Source organism: Papio anubis, chromosome X (genome assembly GCF_008728515.1).
Source record: "Papio anubis isolate 15944 chromosome X, Panubis1.0, whole genome shotgun sequence".
Taxonomy (NCBI): Eukaryota; Metazoa; Chordata; class Mammalia; order Primates; family Cercopithecidae; genus Papio; species Papio anubis.
Genome location: NC_044996.1, coordinates 132962857 through 132984075, shown reverse-complemented (window position 1 = coordinate 132984075; position 21219 = coordinate 132962857). Strand labels below are relative to the sequence as shown.

Below are 21219 nucleotides of genomic sequence, written 5' to 3'. Positions count from 1 at the left end.
TTTGAAGAATGCAAATGTGTTACTGGTGAAAGAAATGCCCATCTCCATCAGCAAAAAAGGGGAAGAAGGAAATGAAAAAGTATATACAGTAGACATGTGAGTAGATACAAGAAATACGTGAATATGTATATTCATTCTCCTATAAATGTACTCATATATATTTTTATATATATATACACACACACATACACTCATACATACACATATATACACACCATTTTGTGAATCTGACACATAATAGAGTCATGAGATGGAAGTCAAAGCTCTACCATGTAATAGCTGTAGGGCTTTAGACAAATTATTCAGCATCCCTGAGTTCAGCATCCTCTAGGTAAAATGAGGCTAAGAATCACTGCTTCCCAGGGATGTTACAAGCATGAATATGTATGAGAAACAGAAGTTTACCACCTTGGGAGTGTTACCAGGACTGCCAAAATGCTACCCTGGTACTTTCTGAGTTCTGTGCTTCTAGACCCATTTCTGAATTCTACAGAACAACTTACTGATTAAAGATACAGGCTTTGGAGTCAGAAAAGCACAGATCCATGTGCTGAATTCTGCCAGTTACTGAAATGTGAACTGAGAACATTGAATTAATCTATCTGAACTTGGTTTTCTCATTTCCAAATAAGAATGATATTACCTTCTTTACTGGAATATCAGGAAGCTTGAATCACACAAGTAATTTGTGTAGTATACTGTATGGCACATGGTAAGCATTCAGAACACATTAACTCTTAATCTTGTTCTTATACTGTGGTTGTTACTGTTCTTCAAAGTTTCCCCTAGTTTTCTACCCACTCAGGCACAGGGAAATACATTTGGGGAAATATTGGAATAGCAGCACTTTGAATCTTTAGAAATCAGATTATTTTCAAAAACTATAATATTTTCTTTATTTTAGGGGGAAACTATTAAAATCTTTTTTCCCCTAGAGAATGGCTGCTGTGAGGATTGCTCAGTGTGGTGTCATGTCCCTGAACACCATCTCTATCCCTGTGTGTGTTCCAACAATTTAATTCAGCTGGCAGAACTGTCCCCCTTTAGAATAAGGTAGAGATTATGCTAACATTTTAGATGAGGATCATCTTGTTGGTTTTTGGAAAAGTACCTCCAGATGAGCATCTCTAGATGGGCAGCATTGTCCAACACATCGTGCTGCCGTGATAGAGTATGGTAGCCTCTAGCTACACATGGCTATTAAGCACTTAAAATGTGACTAGTGCAACTGAGGGACTGGATTTAATTTTATCATGTTTAGTGAATTTAAATTCAAATAGCCACAGGCCTGGAGACTTCTCTGCACGTTCTGGGCCAATGAGAATGCTGTTTGAAATTTTGATATTTAACTCATCAAAGAACATGTCCTTGAAGATAAAGACAAACAAAAAGAGAATGGAAAGAAAGCTTTCATACTGGAAGCATGTCAAAGCAGCCCAAAATGGATGAGATGAAATGAATTACCCCTTTCCTTTCCCAAATCTTCATGATGATTAAGGACTATTACTAACTGCTCACCAGGACTTTGGGACTCCCAATAATTTTCATACAGTTTGTGCTACTTAGTTTGAGTGAGTTGAATGTGGCATGCTTACACTTTCTTAGCACCCCTCACTCAACTGACAAAGCTTTAAGTACTTTTTACATTACTTTAAGACATTCTTCTCCAACTCCTTCTTTGTGAAACATAAATTGATTGCTTATTCAACATGGTGTCTTTCAGTCATAATAGCATTTATCTCCACATCCACTCAAGAATATGTGTTTAGATGACAGCATGTATTGATGGACTGCAACTTATTCCAGTAGCTGACAAAGTAGAAGGAACTCAGTCAGACACTAAGAAGAGTAAAAGATTAAGGTAAAGACTAATTGAGTTCATATAATTAGAGATGCACATGTAATAGGATTGTCAATGAATGATAAAGGCAAATAAAACAGAGTCATTGGTTGAACACATGTATACCCTTTGACCTACCAATTCCACTCCTAAGTATACACCAAACAGAAAGAGATACACATTTAATATATTTACCAAAAGACATATGCAAGACTGTTAATAAATAGAAGCACTATTATTTAACAGCCCCAAATTGGACTACTCAAGTGGCTATCAATGGTAAAATTGATAAATGAATAGTAGTACATCTACACAATGGCTACTACACATCAACGAGAATAAATGATCTACAACTGCACATCACAACTGGGATAAATCTCAAAAACAATTCTGAGTGAAAGAAGAAAGAAACAAATCATTGTTACTTTACAATTACATTCATATAATGTTGCAAATGAGGTCATACTGTTCTATGGTGTTAAAAATCAGAACTGTGGTTATCCTCGGAAAGTATATTTGGAAAGGAGCATAGGGAGTTTCTGGGATATTGGTAATGTTTTGATTTCTTATTTGGACCCTGATTACAACTATCTATTGGTACATAACAAATTACCCCGGCCAGGTGTGGTGGTTCACACCTGTAATCCCAGCACTTTGGGAGGCTGAGGCAGGCGGATCACCTGAGGTCGGGAGCGAGACCAGCCTGACCAACATGGAGAAACCCTATCTCTACTAAAAATACAAAATTAACTGGGCGTGGTGGCATGTGCCTGTAATCCCAGCTACTCGGGAGGCTGAGGCAGGAGAATCACTTGAACTCAGGAGGCGGATGTTGCAGTGAGCCAAGATTGTGCCTTTGCACTCCATCCTAGGCAACAAAAGCGAAACTCCTTCTCAAAAAAAAAAAAAAAAAAAAAAATCTCAAAACTTAGGAGCTTAAATCAACAACATTTATTATCTCACCTTTCCTGTGGATCAGGAAACTGTGGACAGCTTAGCTGGGTACCTCTGGCTCAAGGTGTCCCACAGGGGTGCAATCAAGTTGTTGTCTGGGGCTGTGGTCTCATCTGAGGCTCAACTGAAAAGGAATCTGCTTCCAAGGTCACTCATGTGTTTCTTGACAGATTCAGTTTCTCACAGGCTGTTGGACTGAGGGCCTCAGTTTCTTAATGACTTTTGGCCAGGACCTCCCTCGGTTCTTTGCTGTGTGGGCCTCTCCAAAGGGCAGCTTATGTGGTATTTGGTTTCCTTCGGAGCAAGCGAGCAAGAGTGTGAGAGAGAGTGAGCCCACAATATGGAAGCCATGGTTTTGGGGTTTTCTGTAACCTAATCTTGGACATGACATTCTCTCACTTCTGCCATATTTCATTTATCAGAAATGAATCAGTAAATCCAGCCCACACACAAGGGAAGGGAATTATACACAGTCTGAGCATCAGAAGGTACAGATCCCTGGGGATCATCTTAGTGGCTGCCTACTACTGGGGTCTTCAGTGTGTAAATTTCATTGAGCTGTACACTCAAGGCATGTACCTTTCTGTATATTCATTATACTTAAAAAGTGTGATTGAATAATTAATTAACAGAATCTCTGGATCTCACAAAAGAGGCCTGTGGCCTTCAGATAGACTTTACTAAAGTGAAGGTTCTTAAATTTAAGTCTAGCCTCCAGAAACAGACGCCTTATTTCCAACCCACTTCGGCCAAACTGGACTTACAACAACATCACTAGGTCTTTGCTCCTCTATCCTGTACATTATCACAATACACATAACTGTGGTCACCACTGCCTCTGAAAACCCATGAACCCTGAAAGACAGAGGAGTTCTTTCCAGTTGGACAAGCATGGGGCCTGGTGCTTCTTGTGTCATAGAAAGGGAAAGTGGTTCTGTCATGATGAGGTCAAGACCTGGGCTTCCTGTGGCAAACCCCACAGTCAAATTCAGCCAGTGCAGGAAAACCTCTGAGGTGGTGAAGAATGGAAATTGTGTTATTTAAAGTCAGCCTCTAGTACTGACACACATTTAAAAAGGAAAAAATCATGAAGATTCTTTGGGCAAGCATCAGAACAATTGCTGTGGGCCAAAATTCATAAATATGCTGTACACTGTCTCTGATTTTAGGATTGGCCTGTTTCTAGTCACTGCTTATTTTTACTCTTAGGGAAATGTCCCCAGGACTGTGGGCATGCATAGAGGCAGGAAAGAAGGGAATAAGTGAAGAAAGTCTTATCCTAGGTGATGAGAATAAAATAGCGATCCTGAAAAGACTTGAGAAATGTTAGTAAAGGAGCTGCCAGTTAAAACACACTCTATTATTTCTCACTATAAAATAAGCCTTTGGCTTCTTCTCAATAACCACCCTGTCATTTGTTCTAAACCATGGTTGGATCGCCCATCAACAGACCATACAACGTGGTGGCCTGCTTTTGCTCAATGTCTGTTTTGTTCATCCATGGCAAAGTATTTAAGAAAAACGTCCACCCCAATTTTTTTTTTTAGTACTTTTTGTGCTTTCAGTTTACTATGTCAGTTTTTTCCAACAATATTTATAAGAAGCACTCTTAAGAACCAAAGTTCATTTAGAGAGCCATTAAAGAGTCTGCTACTCAATGAGTTCGTGATTATTGATAACAGCCACCTATTGCCTGCATTGCTGCCTTAGCCCTTAACTGGGCCCACACTTCCACTTTGCCCTCCTGCAATCCATTCTCAGCTTAGTGGCCAGAGTGACCTTTTTAAAACATGTATTTTGTCATTCCTCTGCTCCAAACTCACAGGTAAAGTCAGACTTTTGCAATGGCCCATCAGGCCCCAAATGATCTGGGCCCTTGCCCTCTCTCTGATCTTTCTCCCTAGAATCCCTCCTTACTCTGTTGCAGGGTCACTGGGCTCCTGGCTCTAACTCAAACTTCCCTGGCAAGTTCCACCTTAGGTCCTTTGCCTGTAGCCCCCTGTGCCCAGGAGGTTCTTCCCCTTGACAGCTGCATAGCCAACTACCTTACTTCCTACTCATTGTTGCTAACTTGTCACCTCTTAATGACATTTAACTTGTCTACCCTATTCAAAATGGCATGGTGGCCTACCTCCCAACACTCACAAATGTCCATATCATCTTCAGCATGCTGCATTATACATATGGTGGTATATGTTATTTATTTTTTATTGAATGTCTTCCCTCTTTAGATGGTAAGCTCTGCCAGGTTAGGTGTTTTATTGCCTGTTTTATTTATTGATGTAGCTCAGGATTCCTCAATCTCAGCACTATTGACATTTTGTGCTGAGTAATTCCTTGTTGTGGGGGCTGTCCTGTGTGTTGTAGGATGTTTTGCAGCAACTATGGGTTCTACCCATCAGCACTTCTCCTGTGACACCCATAAATGTCCTCAGACATTGCCAAATGTCCCCTATGGGGTAAAATCGCTCTCCACTGAAGATCACTGATGTATCCCAAATGCCTGGCCCCAGGTAGATACTCAATAAATATTTGTTGAAGGAATGAATGCAGGGAGAGCTATATAGCATCACAGAAGTGCGTAAAATAATTTAACTATTACCTCATGAAAAGCTGCTGCCTTTTATAAATTTTAAATAGAAGCACTATTTTCATCCATTAGTCAAATAAGCATTTCAAAGGCCAGAGACAACGTTCATTCAGCAAAAAAATGAATTAAATGGACAAAAAATTAGGTCAAATCAAAACCAGATACATATGCAAATTAGCTCTCTTAGCAGTAGTTTCCAAATTCAAAGTGCCAAACCTGAAATTTTATTGCAAAGGTTTACAAAATACAATAAAGAGCTTGAAATGATGCAATTTCATCAAAATGTTAATTCTGATCATCACTGTATCAATGATATAGATTTTAACCATAATAGTCTAATATTAATATTCTTACAAAGAAAATCACAGCCCAAGCCTTAAATGCATTCAGTAAAATGTGAATTAGACTTTGCAAAGAATTCTGATTTCTCCCTAGGTTTAAAATTCAAGTCGTTGGTTATATGTAAGCGATTTAATTCTAAGCCTAAAATTACACTGTACTTTAATCCTTTCTCCGTAATTCAAATATTTACTTGACGATGCAATACCAATTGTGCCCTCCAAATTTTTCCTTGTAGTGAAGCACTTTTAGTCCAAGACACTTGATTGGGTCTTCTTCTCCTCTAAGTTTTTTTTTTCCCCTCTACTCCATTCTTCACAAGTCCATAATTAATGTTACAATTGGCAAATCCCACTCTCAGCAGTAAGAAAATCTTTTTCCACACTTCAACATATGTTTGTATAAGACAGTTTTTTTGGTTTGTTTTAATGGAGGTCACAAATACAGTATACTAAGGGAGTCATTGGCTGGGACATTTTGTCTTCCTTGATAAGGGAGACATGTTCAATTTCAAAACCGTTTGTTTTAAATACCTGTTTCTTTAAAAACATAGTTTTCAAATTCTTTTTGGGAAGATGATGTTCTAGTTATCTATTGCAGCCTAACAAATGTAATGGGCTAATGTAATAATTAATATAATAATTGGTTATCTCTCATGGTTCTGTGGGTTAACTGAACTCATGCAGATGGTTCTCACTGGGGTCTGTCATGTGGCTGCAGTTAAATGGCAGCTGCAGCTGGAGCCATCTGAAGGCTTGATTGAGGAGACATCCTAGATGGCTTCTTTTGTCATATGTTGTTGCCTGGACTTGGGCAGCTGACATGGTGAAGGCTGGCCAGGCATCTCTCCCTCTCTCCACACTACTTCTCCACATGGATGGCTTCTATATGACATGGTAGTCACAGGGTTGTTGGACTTCTAACATGGTAGCTGGCTTTCCTCAAAGTGAGCATTCCAAGATATCCATGTGGACATTATTAGGCTTCTAGGATTCTTCTGACCAAGGCCCAGAAATCATGCAAAGCTATCTCTACAATATTCTGTTAAAAGTGAGTCACAAGATTAGTCCAGATTCAAGGGGAGGAGACTAGACAGAATGTGAATATTAGAAGGCGTGGTCAGTTGAAGGTCATCTTTAGATCCCTAGTATCGCAGACAAAAAAAAGATAAGCAATACAATTATCCAGTTTTTGAGGATGAAGTATTTAATACATTGCTTAATAAGGATATTTTCTTAAATTCTCTTTACTTTCCCTTTGGCTACCAAACTGGTGGTCTTTTTGATCAGCAGTTTAACGTCTCACTCAAGGGTGAAAATGGTAATAGGAGAAACAATGTCTATAGAATTGGTAGAAACCAAGTCCAATGCTACTAGACAAGTGGACTCTTTAATTCATCTCCTCTATGTTTCTGTTGCCCTAATGACTATGGTGGCTTCATTATGCCCATTTTCTTCCATAGCATTCCCTGAACATGACTTAGAAATGACAAATAGTCCCATTCCTCTTCTTTGCAAGTATCAGGGTAGAAGCAAGCTTCAGCAGCAATGAGCAGTGTAAATGCTTCATATAGTCCATGACAGATTACACTTAACTGTAATATGTTGACCTTTTCTGAATGCTTGGTCATTTGCTGGACATTTCCATTCTCTCCAGCTAATGGCTTCAGTGCCTGTTAGGAATTGATTCAGTGGATAATTATAATCTCTCTTCAGAGTGTTGCAAAGGTCAACGAGATAAAGCAATAAACCCCCATTTCAAGTGCAGTCCTGTGGCGACTTTTCTGAAAATGAAGGGCAACACTTCTTCCTTCATCTTTGCCAGCAATTGACTAGGCTGATGCTACATTATGGCTTGTTACAAATCTGAAAAATCTGCGTGTTCTTCTCACATCTCCAGGTTTAGGTGGCAAGAGAAAATAAAAAGCAAGCAAGTGGCTTCATCACAAAATACCCTAGGATTGAGGAAAAGCCCTTCTGAGCAAAGATCACTGGAGAAACACTGTTAATCAGTTCTTATTTTCATGAACAGTGGCTGTCCACCAGCAGCGAGTTTAAGGGCTGAGATGCACTAGCTTGCAGAAAAGAATTGTTTCTTTTTTTTTTTTTTTTAGCTTTTTTAAATATTATTATTATACTTTAAGTTCTGGGGTACATGTGCAGAATGTGCAGATTTCTTACATACGTATACACGTGCCATGATGGTTTGCTGCACCCATCAACCCATCACCTACATTAGGTATTTCTCCTAATGCTATTCCTCCCCTAGTCCCCCACCCCCGACAGGTCCCAGTGTGTGATGTTCCCCTCCCTGTGTCCATGTGCTCTCATTGTTCAACTCCCACTTATGAATGAAAACATGAGGTGTTTGGTTTTCTGTTCCTGTGTTAGTTTGCTGAGAATGATGGTTTCCAGCTTCATCCATGTCCCTGCAAAGGACATGAACTCACCCTTTTCTATGGCTGCATAGTATTCCATGGTGTATGTGTGCCACATTTTCTTTATCCATTCTATCACTGATGGGCATTTGGGTTGGTTCCAAGTCTTTGCTATTGTGAATAGTGCTGCAATAAACATATGTGTGCATATGTCTTTATAGTAGAATGATTTATAATCCTTTGGGTATATACTCAGTAATGGGATTGCTGGCTCAAATGGTATTTCTAGTTCTGATCCTTGAGAATCACCATACTGTCTTCCACGATGGTTGAACTAATCTACACTCCCACCAACAGTGTAAAAGCATTCCTATTCCTCTACGTCCTCTCCAGCATCTGTTGTTTACTGACTTTTTAATGATCACCATTTTAACTGGTGTGAGATGGTATCTCATTGTGGTTTTGATTTGCATTTCTCTAATGACCAGTTATGATAAACTTTTTTCATATGTTTGTTGGCGGCATAAATGTCTTCTTTTGTGAAGTGTCTGTTCATATCCTTTGCACACTTTTTGATGGGGTTGTTTGGTTTTGGCTTGTAAATCTGTTTAAGTTCCTTGTAGATTCTGGATACTAGCCCTTTGTCAGATGGATAGATTGCAAGAATTTTCTCCCATTCTGTAGGTTGCCTGTTCACTCTGATGATAGTTTCTTTTGCTGTGCAGAAGCTCCTTAGTCTAATTAGACCACATTTGTCAATTTTGGCTTTTGTTGCCATTGCTTTTGGTGTTTTAGTCATGAACTCTTTCCCCATGCCTATGTCCTGAATGGTGCCTAGGTTTGCCTCTAGAGTTTTTACGGTTTTAGGTCTTACTTTTAGGTCTTTAATGCATCTTGAGTTAATTTTTGTATAAGGTGTAAGGAAGGGGTGCAGTTTCAGTTTTCTGCATATGGCTACCTAATTTTCCCAACACCATGTATTAAATAGGGAATCCTTTCCCCATTGCTTATTTTTGTCCAGTTTGTCAGAGGTCAAATGGTTGTAGATGTGTGGCACTATTTCTGAAGTGTCTGTTCTGTTCCATTGGTCTATATATCTGTTTTGGTGCCAGTACCATGCTGTTTTTGTTACTGTAGCCTTTTAGTATAGTTTGAAGTCAGGTAGCTTGATGCCTCCAGCTTTGTTCTTTTTGCTTAGGATTGTCTTGGCTATATGGGCTCTTTTTTGGTTCCACATGAAATTTAAAGCAGTTTGTTCTAATTCTGCGAAGAAAGTCAATGGTAGCTTGATGGGGATAGCATTGAATCTATAAATTACTTTTGACAGTATGGCCATTTTCATGACATTGACTCTTCCTATTCATGAGCATGGAATGTTTTTCCATTTGTTTGTGTCCTCTCTTATTTCCTTGAGCAGTGGTTTGTAGTTCTCCTTGAAGAGGTCCTTCACATTCCTTGTAAGTTTTATTCCTAGGTATTTTATTCTCTTTGTAGCAATTGCGAATGGGAGTTCACTCATGATTTGGCTCTCTGTTAGTCTATTATTGGTGTATAGGAATGCTTGTGATTTTTGCACATTGATTTTGTTTCCTGAGACTTTGCTGAAGTGGCTTATCAGCTTAAGAAGCTTTTGGGCTGAGCCAATGGGGTTTCCTAAATATACAATCATGTCATCTGCAAACAGAGACAATTTGACTTCCTCTCCTCCCATTTGAATACCCTCTATTTCTTTCTCTTGCCTGATTGCCAGAACTTCCAACACTATGTTGAATAGGAGTGGTGAGAAAAGGCATCCTTGTCTTGTGCCGGTTTTCAAAGGGAATGCTTCAGCTTTTGCCCATTCAGTATGATACTGGCTGTGGTTTTTTTCATAAATAGCTCTTATTATTTTGAAATATGTTCCATCAATACTTAGTTTATTGAGAGTTTTTAGCATGAAGGGGTGTTGAATTTTATCGAAGGCCTTTTCTGCATGTATTGAGATAATCATGTAGTTTTTGTCATTGGTTCTGTTTATGTGATGGATTGCATTTATTGATTTGCAGATGTTTAACCAGCCTTGCATCCCAGGGATGAAGCCAACTTGATCATGGTGGATAAGCTTCTTGATGTGCTACTGAATTCGGTTTGCCAGTATTTTATTCAGGATTTTCGCATTGATGTTCATCAGGGATATTGGCTTGAAATTTTCTTCTTTTGTTGTGTCTCTTCCAGGTTTTGGTATCAGGATGATGCTGGCCTCCTCATAAAATGAGTTACAGAGGAATCTCTCTTTCTCTATTGTTTGGAATAGTTTCAGAAGGAATGGTACCAGCTCTTCTTTGTAACTCTGGTAGAATTTGGCTGTGAATATGTCTGGTCCTGGGCTTTTTTGGTTGGTAGGCTACTAATTACTGCCTCAATTTCAGAACTTGTTATTGGTCTATTCAGAGATTCAACATCTTCCTGGTTTAGTCTTGGGAGGGTGTATGTGTCCAGGAATTTATCCATTTCTTCTAGATTTTCTAGTTTATTTGCACAGAGGTGTTTATAGTATTCTCTGATGGTAGTTTGTATTTCTGTGGAATCAGTGGTGATATCCCCTTTATCATTTTTTATTGTGTTATTTGAGTCTTATCTCTTTTCTTCTTTATTAGTCTTGTCAACAGTCTATTTTCTTAATCTTTAAAAAAAAAAAAAAAAAAAAAAAAAACGTGAGCCAAGATTGCGCCACTGCACTCCAGCCTGGGCAACAGAGCAAGACTCTGTCAAAAAAAAAAAAAAAAAAAAGCCAGCTCCTGGATTCATTGGTTTTTTTGAAGGGTTTGTCATGTTTCTATCTCCTTCATTTCTACTCTGAAACCCTACAAGCCAGAAGAGAGTGGGGGCCAACATTCAACATTCTTAAACAAAAGATTTTTCAACCCAGAATTTCATATCCAGCCACACTAAGCTTCTAAGCAAAGGAGAAATAAAATCCTTTACAGAAAAGCAAATGCTGAGAGATTTTGTCACCACCAGGCCTGCCTTACAAGAGCTCCTGAAAGAAGCATTAAATATGGAAAGGAAAAACCAATACCAGCCACTGCAAAAACATACCAAATTGTAAAGGCCATTGACACCATGAAGAAACTGCATCAACTAACGGGCAAAATAACCAGCTAGCATCATAATGACAGGATCAAATTCACACACAACAATATTAACTTTAAATGTAAATGGGCTAAATGCCCCAATTAAAAGACATAGACTGGCAAATTGGATAAAGAGTCAAGACCCATTGGTGTGCTGTATTCAGGAGACCCATCTCATGTGCAAAGACAGACATAGGCTCAAAATAAAGAGATGGAGGAATATTTACCAAGCAAATGGAAAGAAAAAAAAGCAGGGGTTGCAATCCTAGTCTCTGATAAAAATAAACTTTAAACCAACAGAGATCAAAAAAGACAAAGAAGAGTATTACATAATGGTAAAGGGATCAATTCAACAAGAAGAGCTAACTATCCTAAATATATATGCACTCAATACAGGAGCACCCAGATTCATGAAGCAGGTTCTTAGAGACCTACAAAGAGATTTAGACTCCCACACAATAATAGTGGGAGACTTTAATACCCCACTGCTGATATTAGACAGATCAATGAGACAGAAAATTAACAAGGATATTGAGGACTTGAATTCAGCTCTGGACCAAGTGGACCTAATAGACATCTACAGAACTCTCAACCCCAAATCAACAGAATATACATTCTCAGCACCACATAGCACTTATTCTAAAATTGACCACATAATTGGAAGTAAAATACTCCTCAGCAAATGCAGAAGAACAGAAATCATTACAGTCTCTCAGACCACAGGGCAATCAAATTAGAACTCAGGATTAAGAAACTCACTCAAAACCACACAACTACGTGGAAACTGAACAACCTGCTCCTGAATGACTAATGGATAACTAACAAAATTAAGGCAGAAACAAGCTATTTAAAACCAGTGAGAACACAGACACAACTTACCAGAATCTCTGAGACACAGCTAAAGCAGTGTTTAGAGGGAAATTTATAGCACTAAATGCCCACAGGAGAAAGCAGGAAAGATCTAAAATCGACATCCTAACATCACGATTAAAAGAACTAGAGAAGCAAGAGCAAACAAATTCAAAAGCTAGCAGAAGACAATAAATAGCTAAGAATTGCTTTCTAATTTCTTTGAAGAACCCTGAAGTACAGGAAGAATAAAGAATTCCGTGTGTGCATGTATATACCTACGAAGTGAGAGTTCAACACCGTTTCACTGCACCTTATTGCCTTTCTCTCTAAATAAAAATACTGCACATCCATCTTTCAAGAAGTTACTTTAGAATGCTATTTCACTGCTTATAAAATGCTTTCATATATAATCCTAAATTACCTCTTTGTGTGCCTTTTAAAAGCCTATCATTTCACCCTTCACAGATTGATTATTTACTTCCAGTTTTGAAGTTTTAAAATTGTACAGTTAACTTGTTTGGACTTAATGTTTCTAAAGCAAGATTCTCGAATTCTGACATGAAATATCTTCCTATATATCTTTGTTATTTGATTTTTATTTATTTTTATTTATTTATTTATTTTGAGACAGAGTCTCGCTCTGTCGCCCAGGCTGGAGTGCAGTGGTGCAATCTCGGCTCACTGCAAGCTCCGCCTCCTGGGTTCACACCATTCTCCTGCCTCAGCCTCCTGAGTAGCTGGGACCACAGGCACCCGCCACCACGCCTGGCTAATTTTTTGTATTTTTAGTAGAGACAGGGTTTCACCGTGGTCTCAATCTTCTGACCTTGTGATCTGCCCACCGCAGCCTCCCTAAGTGCTGGGATTACAGGTGTGAGCCACCGTGCCTGGCCATGTTATTTGATTTTTATTTTGTTTGGTTTTCCCAATATCTGAGGAAATCTCGATTCCCATGATGACTGTTAAATTAGTATCAGTGTCTGGGTTCGTCAAGAGATCTATTTAAGTTGGTCTAGAAAAAGAATATACACTAGCACATGCCAATATGATTATATATTATAATTTTTAATGGCATAAATATAAAATGAGAAAGGCATTTAAAGAAAGATGTCAAAGTATGCTGCTCTAAAAAACAGAGAACACCAGCCTTAGCTTCATTGTTTAGAGAGATTGTAATACTGGAAACTCTACCTCATTGGAAGCTGGGCTTCTTCCTCACATAGCTTTGCTTTCTGCATCAAATGACATCCAATGAAATCATAAAATGGTATATAATGCCAAAGCATGGTCTAAAACCATTGATGGTGGGTGTCCCAAACATGTTTCAAGGGACTCTCCATGAAAAAAGGATAAGAATAGACCTTTGACAAAGAAATGAAGAGAGAGGAATTGAAGGCAAGTTTGACAAGAGTGGTTTAGGGTAGGATAGACTATATTCCCCTGCAGAGATCAGCACTGTGATTCAGGGATGAAAATGACATTTTTAACAAACTCAACCATTTAAAAAATATTGTCACAACAATTTGAAATTAATCTTCAAAAGCAGAAAATTTATGTGGAATTTAATATGAAATAATAATTATCTAAATGTAGTTATAACTGGATTCTTAATGGTCTCTAGCTGTTTTTAGGCCATCCCAGAAAGAAGTTAATTTGATGGCTTAAAACTGTCGTCTTCTATTCCTGATTCTAATCATTCTGTCGAGGCTATTTTTAAATGGTGTAGGTCATTGTTTTGTTTTGTTTTTTCCTCCTAGGATCTTTGGGTTAGGAATTTTAAGGGATCCGAAACATTATAGAGTTAATTTTTCTTGTTTGGCAGGTTATAATTACATAATTATAGACAAGAAAAAAAGAGAAGAAAAGCATGTCCCTAGTCCTGGTGACAAATAACATATTGGAATATTTTATTTCAATTCAGACAACTTCATTTATTCATTAAATAGTAAAATTGAAGTCAATCTAGATTATGTTTCAAGTAATTTACAAAGCATTACTATAGCTGTAAAGACTTTAAATATAATCAACACACTTTGAAAAATAGTTTCCATTTTCAAATTAATAAAGTATACGGAGCAGTCCTTCTTCCAGAATTTCTTGAAAGAAATTCTGCATAAGGTTAAGTCATGAATGGAAACTACTTTTTTTTTTTTTTTTTTTTTTTTTGAGCTGGAGTTTCACTCTTATCTCCAGGACTGGAATGCAATGGTGCGATCTCGGCTCACTGCAACCTCCACCTCCTGGGTTCAAGCAATTCTCTTGCTTCAGCCTCCAGAGTAGCTGTGATTACAAGCATGCACCACCACACCCAGCTAATTTTTGTATTATTAGTAGAGACGGGGTTTCACTATGTTGGCCAGGCTGGTCTCAAACTCCTGACCTCAGGTGATCCACCCGCCTCTGCCTCCCAAAGTGCTGGGATTACAGGCATGAATGACCACGCCCAGCCTGAAACTACTTTTAAGATACATAGGGATTACTAGGCTAGAAGTCTCTTTATTCATGTGGCAGGCAAAATATAAGATGGACCCCAGTGATCTCTGCCACTTGTATTCATAGATTTGTGTATTTCCCTCTCTTTTAGTTTGGGTGGGGCCTGTGACTTGCTTCTAACCAATAAAGTATGGTACAGGTGATGGGATGTCCCATCCATGATTATGTTACATGAGATTGTAGCTTTCATCATGCCAGCAGACTCCCTCCCTTGCTGGCTCTGATGAAGCAAGTTGCCACGTCGGTGAGATGGGGAGATCCACATGGCAAGGAACTGAGAGTGGCCTCAAGCCAACTACCCACAAGGAACTGAGGCCCTTGGTCCAACAGCCTAAAGAGGATTTTCGTCATGCCAAAAACCACTGAAGTGAATCCTTCCCAATCGAGCTCCCATATGGGACCCAGCCCTGGCCAAAACATTGCAGCCTCAAGAGAGAACATGAAAAAGATGACCAAGCTAAGCCATGCTCATATTTCTAACTCACATGAACTGTGAGATAATAAGTGAGTATTGTTTTAAGCAACTAACTTTGTGGGAATTTGTTATGTAACACTAGGTAACTGATAAAGCTAATGTCTATAGTCGGCAGAATAATGATCCCCTGAAAGATGTCCTCATCCTAATTTCCAGAGTCTGTGACTTTCTTTGCAGATGTAATTAAGTCAGAGATGAGTTGATTATCTTTGACTATCCAGCCGGACCCAATATAATCACTAGGTCCTTTTAAGTTAAAGAGGAAGTGAAACTCAGGGAGAGATTTGAAGATGCTACTGCTGGTTTTGAAGATGAAGGAAGCGACCATGAGCCAAGGAATACAGGCAGCCTCTAGAAGTTGAAAAGGCTCCAGAATGAGTGCAGCCCAGCTGACACCTTGATTTTAGCCCAGCAAAACTCATTAGAGACTTCTGACTTCCAGAAATATAAGATAGTGCATTTGCATCATGTTTAAGCCACTAAGTTTGTGGTAATTTGTTATAGCAGCAATCGGAAGCTAATACAGGGTCTATGCTTATTAGCATCAAGGATGACTAACAAGAGTCCTTCTCCAGGGCCTTGCCTGCTCCTAACAGCTACTGCACTGAAGATGTGCATATCAGCTTCCCTTTCCAGAAGTGAACAAATAAATTCAGTGCCATTGAGCATTGCTGTAGAGAAACTTAGCATTTGTCCCACAGCTTTATGGGCCTATTCATTCTCCCACCCAACCTACCACCTTATGGTTTTTTGTCTGACAATTATCCCTTATTCTCTTGTTTACTGTTTTATTGTTTGGTCTCAAGATTCTAAGCCTCTCTGTCTTAGTCAAAGTGTGTTTGGACTCAAAGAATATGATCTAATCAAACCAGTTCATCATGCTAACTGACTTTAAACTATACTACAAGGCTAGAGTAATAAAAACAGCATGGTAGTGGTACCAAAACAGATATATAGACCAATGGAACAGAACAGACGCCTCAGAAATAGCGCCACACATCTACAACCATCTGATCTTTAACAAACCTGACAAAAACAAGCAATGGGGAAAGGATTTCCTATTTAATAAATGGTGTTGGGAAAACTGACTAGCCATATGCAGAAAGCTGAAACTGGATCCCTTCCTTATACCTTATACAAAAATTAACTCAAGATGGATTAAAGACCTAAAACCATAAAAAACCCTAGAAGAAAACCTAGGTGATACCATTCAGGACATAGGCATGGGGAAAGACTTCGTGACTAAAACACCAAAAGCAATGGCAACAAAAGCCACATTTGATAAATGGGATCTGATTAAACTAAAGAGCTTCTGCATGGCCAAAGAAACTATCATCAGAATGAACAGGCAACCTACAGAATGGGAGAAAATTCTTGCATTCTCTCCATCTGACAAAGGGCTAATATCCAGAATATACAAGGAACTTAAACAGATTTACAAGAAAAAAACAAACAACCCCATCAAAAAGTGGGCAAAGGATATGAACAAACAATTCTCAAAAGAAAATATTTATGCAGCCAACAAACTTGAAAAAAGCTCCTCATCACTGGTCATTAGAGAAATGCAAATCAAAACCACAATGAGATACCATCTCACACCAGTTAGAATGGTGATCATTAAAAAGTCAGTAAACAACAAATGCTGGAGAGGATGTGGAGAAATAGGAATGCTTTTACACTGCTGGTGGGAGCATAAATTAGTTCAACCATTGTGTAAGACAGTGTGGTGATTCCTCAAGGATCAGAACCAGAAATACCATTTGACCCAGCAATCCCATTACTGGGTATATACCCAAAGGATTATAAATCATTCTACTATAAAGACACATAAACACGTATGTTTATTGTGGCACTGTTCACAATAGCAAAGACTTGGAACCAACCCAAATGCCCATCAGTGATAGACTGGACAAAGAAAATGTGGCAAATATACACTATGGAATACTATGCAGCCACAGAAAAGGATGAGTTCGTATCCTTTGCAGGGACATGGATGAAGCTGGAAACTATCATTCTCAGCAAATTAACACAAGAACAGAAAACCAAACACTGCATGTTATCATTCATATGTGGGAATTGAAAAATGAGAACACATGGACACAGGGAGGGGAACATCACACACCAGGACCTGTTGGGTGGTGGGGGACTAGGGGAGGGAGAGCATTAGGAGAAATACCTAATATAGGTGATGGGTTGATGGGTGCAGCAAACCACCATGGCACATGTATACCTATTTAACAAACATGCATGTTCTGCACATGTTTCCCAGAACTTAAAGTATAATACAAAAATAAATAAATAAAGAGACACTGGGAATAAGTAGAGCACGCAGGTCTTAGAGGGTGCAATCATAAGGCAACTATGTTCTTTCCCCCAATGCCCACTTATAACAGCTCCCCAGGGCCAGTTCCTCCAAGCCCTCAACCAAATCTCAGGTGGTTCCCATAAACATATTGAACAGGTTCAAAAAGTGATCCAGTCACTTGTACACTTGTAATCACAATTTGTAATCTGTAATTGCAACATTTGATTGTCATGTAATAGTCAAAACTTCCAACTCCACAAAATTCCTCCCCTGTGCCTAGTTCAGGCCTAGGAAGCCTGCAGTGGGTTAAGGGGCACTGTCAATGTTTTCTCTACTGCCCCAGCATTCAGCTCCTTCCAGATTGAAATGAGGCCAAGATGGTGAGGTAAAAGGCAAGAAAGTTCTCACTTGATTGGCACCAGTGTAATCCAGCATTACTTTCTTCTATCCATGGAAGGTGATGTTGGTGGACTCTTTCCTTGTGGTTGCTTTCATGGATTCCTGGAAGATTTCTTTGTTGAGTTACTCCAATTGCAGCCCCCTTGTGTCAGGCAGAAACCAACGGCTGACTATGCTCAATGCTCCTTGCATTCTGTATATTTCTGCGAAGGCCCTCTCATCCCTCAAAGTAGCTCAGTTGATCAGGAGGTCCCAGGCCAATGTTTCTACTGCATCTTCCAAGAGTCCCATACTTTGGGCCTGCCTCAGTGTAAGGGTGGTAACTGCACAAATGTAGCCTCTGCTCTTTGAGCATGTGCTGCTTCTGACAGCCTCTTCCTGTTGCCTTCTTTTCAGTTTGTAATGAAGACATGAGTCAAATCCCAAGATGAGTAAGGGGTAAGGGTTACAAACTCTGGTTTTCAACACCTTTGAAAATCTTGCAGCACCCTTCTTTGGCATGTGGGAATGATTGGCATGTATTGGCATGGGGCCTCAGCTGAATCTGTCTCAGTTCATCTTAGCATCCTGTAACATATGAACACATATGGCTTCTGTCTTTTTTTCCACCTCGGTTTGGATTAGGAGTCCTAAGGGATCTGTAGTGCTATGGAGTTAATTCTTCTTGTCTGGCAGATGATGATTATGTACTTAAGATGAGAGAAAACAAAAGTAAAAGCTCTTTCTCAGAATGATCGTTATCCTACTGAGATCATTTATGTGAATGATTTTATTTCTAGCAAAATGGTGAACAACCAGCCCTCAGGAATGGTGGAAACCAGGACTGTTCAGGGGATTACTGGCATCTGTAATCTTTACTCTGGTGCTCAGTCATAAATGTGACTTGGCTCCCAACTCTCTTAGTCTCTGTGTCTCTTAGTTCTGATTCTGGAGATAGGAAATCTGATTGGCTCATTCCAACATTCAGGTCCAATGAGCTGGGTGCAGAGAATGAGTTCCCAGGACCCATTGCTTGCTCCTGAGGACTCTGGGAGCAGACTCAGACAGGACAAGCCAGGCAGGGCAGGTTGTTCCACTAACGTGGCTGCCACACTCACACATTCTTTGGTCAATGGGGTTATAGAGCATTTCTTATCTGATAAACATTTCTTGTTGCCTGTGAATGAGGAAAATTTGAACAAAAACTAAGAAACAGTGCTTTGCTTCTGTTTGTGTTGCTTTCCACATATTTGTCTCATATCTATTATCCTGGAAATGGACACCCAGTTTGCCTCTGACACTTCACCCCCATGCATTCTGCTGCAAGGAACATCCTCATCCATCTCCCCTTAAAGACTAGCAGCAGAATTTTTGGGGGGATATAAAACCAGAGTGGACTGGCTGGGTCACGGTGTTTGTGACACTAGAGTTGACCTATTGAAGCTAGATTGCCTCCGCAAACTGCTACACGTGTGTATATTCCCACCAGCAATGCAGATCCTTCATCGTATCCACTGAATTCTCATTTGATTGCGCTGTTGCTCTGTCTACTGCAATCATTGGGCTCCCTGCCAGCCTTGGTGATTGGGAACTTGTGGGAGCAGACAGGCCACCATCAGCACTGTGCTACCTTCCTGCCCCCACCAGCACCATCATCCTAAGTGTTCTGAGTCTTCCTGGAGTTTTAGTTCTATTACTCCTTTCTCTGCCCTCTTGATTCCTCTCTTCCCCTACCCCACTCCCTACTACGTGGTCCAGCCCAGTCAGAGTGAGTGGGCCGAGCCACAAATCAGTTAGTGCTAGAAGTGCGATTTGCAGTGACTTCTTCCAAGGAACAACCTTGCAAAAGATGTCCTTCCCCTTACTCGTGTGGGCAATAAATCAGAAAAGCAGATAATTAATTACAACCTAAAGTAGAAAAAGTCAGCTCTTCTTCAACAAAATGGCAACTGACCTTTCTCCTAGTCATGATTTAAAAAGGAACAAAGAAGGGAAGAAAGAAAAACTATTATAATCCATAACATGAATTTTCCTCAAGGGTTTGAGTTACTTGGAGGGAATTAGATAAACCATTATATTACATTGTTCTGCTTTTAGCCATGAAGTGCAGCCTATTGTGAGTAATATTTCCCAACCGGTACCTGTCTGAAATATTTATCAGCCCAGGGTCCTAGCATTGTGACCAGGGACTTACTAAGCCACACAGTATGGGAACCGATGTTTGCTGGGATGCTATTTTTTTCATAAGATACCAACAATAACATTTCTCTTTTAGGATGCTGATACTGAGAGGTAATGATGCTCCATGAATTGATAGAATTTTTAAAAATCTCTTCCCCTGGCAGAAAACTACAGAGAAATTTTTAAGCAGCAAAGAAAAAATAGGCTAAAGGAAAATCAGAAGGGGAGAATCAATTCTGAGAGCAGCAAAAAATATAGAGACTTAGTTGATGCTTCTAAAACTGTTCTTCCCTTCCTGGGTTTTATTTTAAGGTCCTGCTGTTTGGCAGCACAGATAATATTGCCCAATGTAAACTTGCTAGGAAGCTTTCAATTGGGCAGTTTGTTAAACTCAGGAAACACTTCATTTTGGCTTTTTGTGTGGTCTGAAAGCCTACATCTGAGCTATTTGATTTACTCTACCCTGGGAGTCCAGGGAACATTCACTAATGTTTTGAAAGAAAACTCTTACTGGTTAGAGTCCGGGCTCAGTGCATATCATAAATATGTTTGTTTTTCTCTCTTACAGAAGCTGCAAAGAATCGATACTCCTCACTGTCATTCAGCCTTACCCTGTAAGTGTTCTGTGAATAAAAGTGCCACTTAATGTTCTCAGGCTTCTTGTTTCTTCTGCCCACTCCAGTAAAACCATGATGATGAATAACAGCAGAGAAAAATAACATGCACTCACAATATGGGTTCAAAAATCTTGACTATTTTTGTACTTTATACTCCATGTTAGCAAGGTCATTCATTGAAGAGGAAAGGGAGTAATATATTTTCTAAAGTTCTTGAAAGACAACCAGCTGTTCCAGTCCTATGCAATGGTCACATTTGTAAATGACACTAAACTCAAGACCTTCTTACGGTTTCCAGTTTAAGAAACACAAATCTCATGAGACTATCTAATTGTAGGAGGTCAATGCACAATTGTTATTCTTATCCCCAGCTAAATAATTCTGTAGAGAACTGGATATTTTAGCAAAGCTTGCTTTAAGAGTAGATATTATATGATATATGCTGTCAGAATTTGGTTTCAGCCATCATGGTTTGGAGGGTGGAAAGTGATTTACAAACTGGACAGTTCTTGTGATTTAAAAAAAAAAAAAAACTTTATCATGGTATAATCTGCGTACCATAAAATTCATCCATTTTCAGTGTACAGTTCTATGGTCTTCATAAAATCTACTGAGGTATGCAACGATCACCCCATCCAGTTTGAGAACATTTCCATCCCCCCAATAAGATCCCTGTTCCCATTTACAATTAATCCCTGTTCCCAC

At 39.3% G+C, this 21219-nt stretch overlaps 1 protein-coding gene across 2 annotated transcripts in view; it reads left to right on the top strand.

Moving 5' to 3' along the window:
- Positions 1–21219, top strand: part of LOC101018930 (FERM and PDZ domain-containing protein 4) — a 113239-nt gene that overhangs the window by 43613 nt on the left and 48407 nt on the right. For both annotated transcript variants that reach the window (XM_031660760.1, XM_031660761.1), the window contains exon 3: positions 20466–20511. In XM_031660760.1, the coding sequence (XP_031516620.1) occupies positions 20466–20511 (46 nt within the window). The remainder of the gene's footprint in view (positions 1–20465; positions 20512–21219) is intronic.